The 4160-nt window shown below is 45.7% G+C and overlaps 1 protein-coding gene across 1 annotated transcript; it reads left to right on the top strand.

Annotated features, from left to right (window-relative positions):
- Window positions 1-228: 228 nt before the first annotated feature.
- On the top strand, window positions 229-1645 carry LOC119270258 (glutathione S-transferase 3-like). The gene is made up of 3 exons (XM_037552250.1): window positions 229-445; window positions 541-589; window positions 1008-1645. Exons 1-3 carry the CDS (start codon window positions 296-298, stop codon window positions 1448-1450), a joined length of 642 nt encoding a protein of 213 aa, XP_037408147.1. The 5' UTR covers window positions 229-295; the 3' UTR covers window positions 1451-1645.
- The last annotated feature ends 2515 nt before the right edge of the window (window positions 1646-4160 follow it).

The following is a 4160-nucleotide window of genomic DNA, read 5'->3' as shown; positions in this document are numbered from 1 at the left end:
ACCCGGCTACCCTACCCCCACCACGTAGATGCAGCCGCGCTGTACCGGGCCCCGAGCGACGGCTGGCCGATATTATGGACGCCCGTCGGTCACTCTGACCCGGGCCCCGCAGGTCAGTCGCGCTCGGTGTGAAACCTCGTGGCCTGACCGGCTGACCCCGACGGCGCCCCAGGTCAGCACTCACCACCGCTCCCTCCGTAGCTCGCTCCATATAAATTGGGAGGCAGGATAGCAGATAGGGGAAGCAGAGCGAAGCAGAAGCAGAAGCAGGCAAGAGTCGAGCAGGAAGAAAGAGATGGCGCCCATCAAGCTGTACGGGATGATGCTGTCGGCCAACGTGACCCGCGTGACCACGCTGCTCAACGAGCTCGGCCTCGACTTCGACTTCGTCGACGTCGACCTCCGCACCGGCGCCCACAAGCACCCCGACTTCCTCAAGCTTAACGTACGCTCCCTCCCCTGCTCCGTCGTTGATTACCAGTAGTTCCTCGCCGAGATCCAGACGCTAATTTTGTTTCTCCTCTGGTTGCTTGCTTGCAGCCTTTCGGCCAGATCCCGGCGCTGCAGGACGGGGACGAAGTTGTCTTCGGTAACCATTCTCATCTGAGTATTAACCCAGATCTGGTTTGGTAGATGCACAATCAGTCTCACTAGGATTTTAGATTTACTGACGCCGAGTCACTGTCCAACACACGGCTCACTGGAACTGTATCTTGTTCGCCTCTTTACATTTTATTTTATCCTCCTCCGCCGATCTATCCAAACTTGGACTAGGATCTACTTATAAAATTTCTCGGAAAAGGTAGGAGTAGAATATACTTGTAATTTGCCTGAGATTAAAAAATTAGAGCGCGAGGATTTGGTCATAACAAATCTAAGCAAGATTCCGAGGAGCAGGTCTACGAGCAATTAACTAGTCGAGCAGAGCTTGAGATTTTTTGTTCTTGTTTTGCGTGGAGCGGAGCTTGAGATTAAGCCCCCCAAATCATGAACGAATTTGGCTGCAGAGTCGCGCGCCATCAACCGGTACATCGCGACCAAGTACGGGGCGGCCCTGCTGCCGACGCCGTCGGCCAAGCTGGAGGCGTGGCTGGAGGTGGAGTCGCACCACTTCTACCCGCCGGCGCGGTCGCTGGTGTACGAGTTGGTCATCAAGCCCATACTGGGCGCCCCCACCGACGCGGCCGAGGTGGACAAGAACGCCGCCGACCTCGCCAAGCTGCTCGACGTCTACGAGGCCCACCTCGCCGCCGGGAACAAGTACCTGGCCGGCGACGCCTTCACGCTCGCCGACGCCAACCACATGTCCTACCTCTTCATGCTCACCAAGACCCCCAAGGCGGGCCTGGTGGCCTCCCGCCCGCACGTCAAGGCCTGGTGGGAGGAGATCTCCGCCCGCCCCGCCTGGGCCAAGACCGTCGCCTCCATCCCCCTCCCGCCCGGCGTCTGAGGCTGCCGGCGCCGCCGTGGGTTCGATTTGCTTGCTTGCTTAGCTGCGGCGAGAATGGAATAAAATCGCGATGATGGAATAAACAACTTTTTAGAGAGGAAGCTTGGAATTCTTGGCGTCGTTGATGATGTTGAATGTTGGATCTTGGTGTTGAATGTTCATGGCGCATCTGTTTATCCGGTTTTTGGCTTGAAATTTGTTGGTAGTTCGGCCCTTAATTCTTTGTCAGCACATTTGGTGGCGCGAGATCTGCTGAATTGATTACGCGCCTCTGCCAACTACACCGTGCGTGCAGTACGAGTGCTTGCTGTAGCGGGAGCTGGGCAATGGCGTTGCAGCTGTGGAACAGGTTCATGGCGACGACAGGGCTGCCAGCCAACCACCCACGTTCAGAGCGCACGCAGGGGCCAGGCCACGAGGCAGGACCCCGATCTGGCGATCGGGCGCGTGGCGTGATGAGCGTGTGCGTGGATGGACCATGGAGTGCAGAGTGCGGAACACGAGGAGAGTCGGGGCTTTGCTCTTGTTCAGCGCAGACATACCACACGCCCATAGCTTAAAAAACCGGACCGCTGTCACTGCTGGTTCAGGCCTCCTTTGGTTTGTATAGGAATTCGTTTGTAGGAATTCTATAGGATACGATTTGCTCCTTTGGTTTGTATAGGAATTTGTTCGTAGGAATTCTATAGGATAAGATTTGCAAAGAAAAATTTCTTTAAAGCCCTTTTGTTTGCAGGAATGGATTCCTATTCCTATGTAGGATAGAAATCAATCCTTCACGTTTTGAAGGGGAAAAAACATTAGGCTAGACTCAATGGAAAAAAATCCTATTCTATGCATCAAATGATATAGGAATTGACATGCATGTCATCTCAGGCCTCTTTTGGTTTAAAAGAATTGCATATGAATTCTAGAGTATAGGATTCTTATAGGATTTTTCCTTTAAAGCCCTTTGGTTCACAGGAACGGATTCCTATTTCTACATAGGATTGGTTCCTATCCTCCATATTTCATAGAAAAATAAAAAAAACCCTGGACTTGATGGAAAAATTCCTTTGGTGTCAACCAAATGACATCTTGTTTTCTATTCCTACTCATAGGATTTAAGATACATGTCATCTCATTTCCTACAAGATTCCTGTTCCTATGATAATCCTATCCTATGAACCAAAAGATGCCTCACTGCCTCCTTTGGTTCATAGGGTAGGAAAATCATAGAAATAGAAAAGTCATAGGAAATGAGATGACATGCATCTCAAATCCTATGAGTAGGAATAGGAAAGAAGATGTCCTTTGATTCACTTCATAGGATTTTTTCCATTGAGTCTAGGCTAATGTTTATTTTCTTATGAAATATGGAGGATAGGAAGAATTCCTCCATAGAAATAGGATTCCATTCTTACAAACCAAAGGGCTTTAAAGAAATTTTTCCTACAAAAATTCTATCCTATGAAATTCCTACAAAAATCCTCCAATCCAAAGGAGGCCTATGATTTTTCTATTCCTATAAAATTCCTATCCTATGAACCAAAGAAGACCTCAGTTTTCACCGGTTCGATCGCTGGTTCATCAGTTTATTCGCTGGTATTTTAATCATAAAAATAATAACTACTCTCTTCGTTTCTAAATATAAGTCTTTTTAAAAAATTTCATATGGACTATATACAGATGTACGTGGACATATTTTAGAGTGTAAAATTCATTTTTTTGCTCCGCATGTACTAGTTTATATTGGAATCTCTAAAAAGACTTACTCCATCGGTTTTTCCTTCCCATGACCCTCTTCATCTTTGTTTTTTTTTTTTGAGATTTTCTGATACTCTCAATTGAAAAAGGACAAAATTAAAACCAAAGTAACTTAAAATAATATAACCCAAATCAACATTTTCCTAAAAACAATGTCGTGCGTTAACTCAATCAAATCTTCCCAAAGTAACATCTAAATTGAAAATTTCCTTTCCTTCACCTTAAAAAACCTGAATCGAATCAAAGTTCTCAAATACATTTATTTAAGAAAATCCCGGTAACTTTATTCATACTCATCACAATTACATGTACACTGATTTGGATCTGAAATTTAAGAAAACACAAAGTAACTCTTATGACTAAGAACTACAATGAAATCTCTTGAAAACACTTTATTCACAGTGTCAATCTCTGCTTGAAGAAATACTCCAAAGACTTCGGTAAAGAGGCTGCAATTGAACTGGAGCAACGTTGTTGTCACTCTTTCACCCGCACAAACATTATGAATACAAGTTTTTGAAAGCGCCTTGCGTCGCTCACCCAAAAAGATGGGAATCCTTGATCGATGAATGTACTTGGGCCGAGGATGATCCCCTAGAAGTACAGGTCGTCGAATCACTACATCTTCACCATGGTGTCGACGAATGATTTCATATCCACAAAGAATCAGACCAACAAAAGCAACATAAACTCATTAGATTAGAATAATCGGATCTGCGATGACAGAAAACTCTTTAAACTCATGGGACCGCCAAAAGAACATGAGGAAATTTTTCTCACAAAACTATGATTTTTGTTTTGATAAAGGGAATATATTAATATCACGAAGATACCAGTTACAACCGGCCTCTGCACCAACAAGATATCATAAGATATCAAGGATGCACACAGCCAAAACAAAATTAAAAAAAGAAATATAAAAACAAAGACCCCGTTATAGTGATGAAAAACTCGCAACAACGGC

Source organism: Triticum dicoccoides, chromosome 3A, assembly GCF_002162155.2.
Source record: "Triticum dicoccoides isolate Atlit2015 ecotype Zavitan chromosome 3A, WEW_v2.0, whole genome shotgun sequence".
Classification (NCBI taxonomy): Eukaryota; Viridiplantae; Streptophyta; class Magnoliopsida; order Poales; family Poaceae; genus Triticum; species Triticum dicoccoides.
The sequence above is the reverse complement of the archived record's forward strand: the minus strand, read 5'-3'. Positions and strand labels throughout refer to the sequence as shown.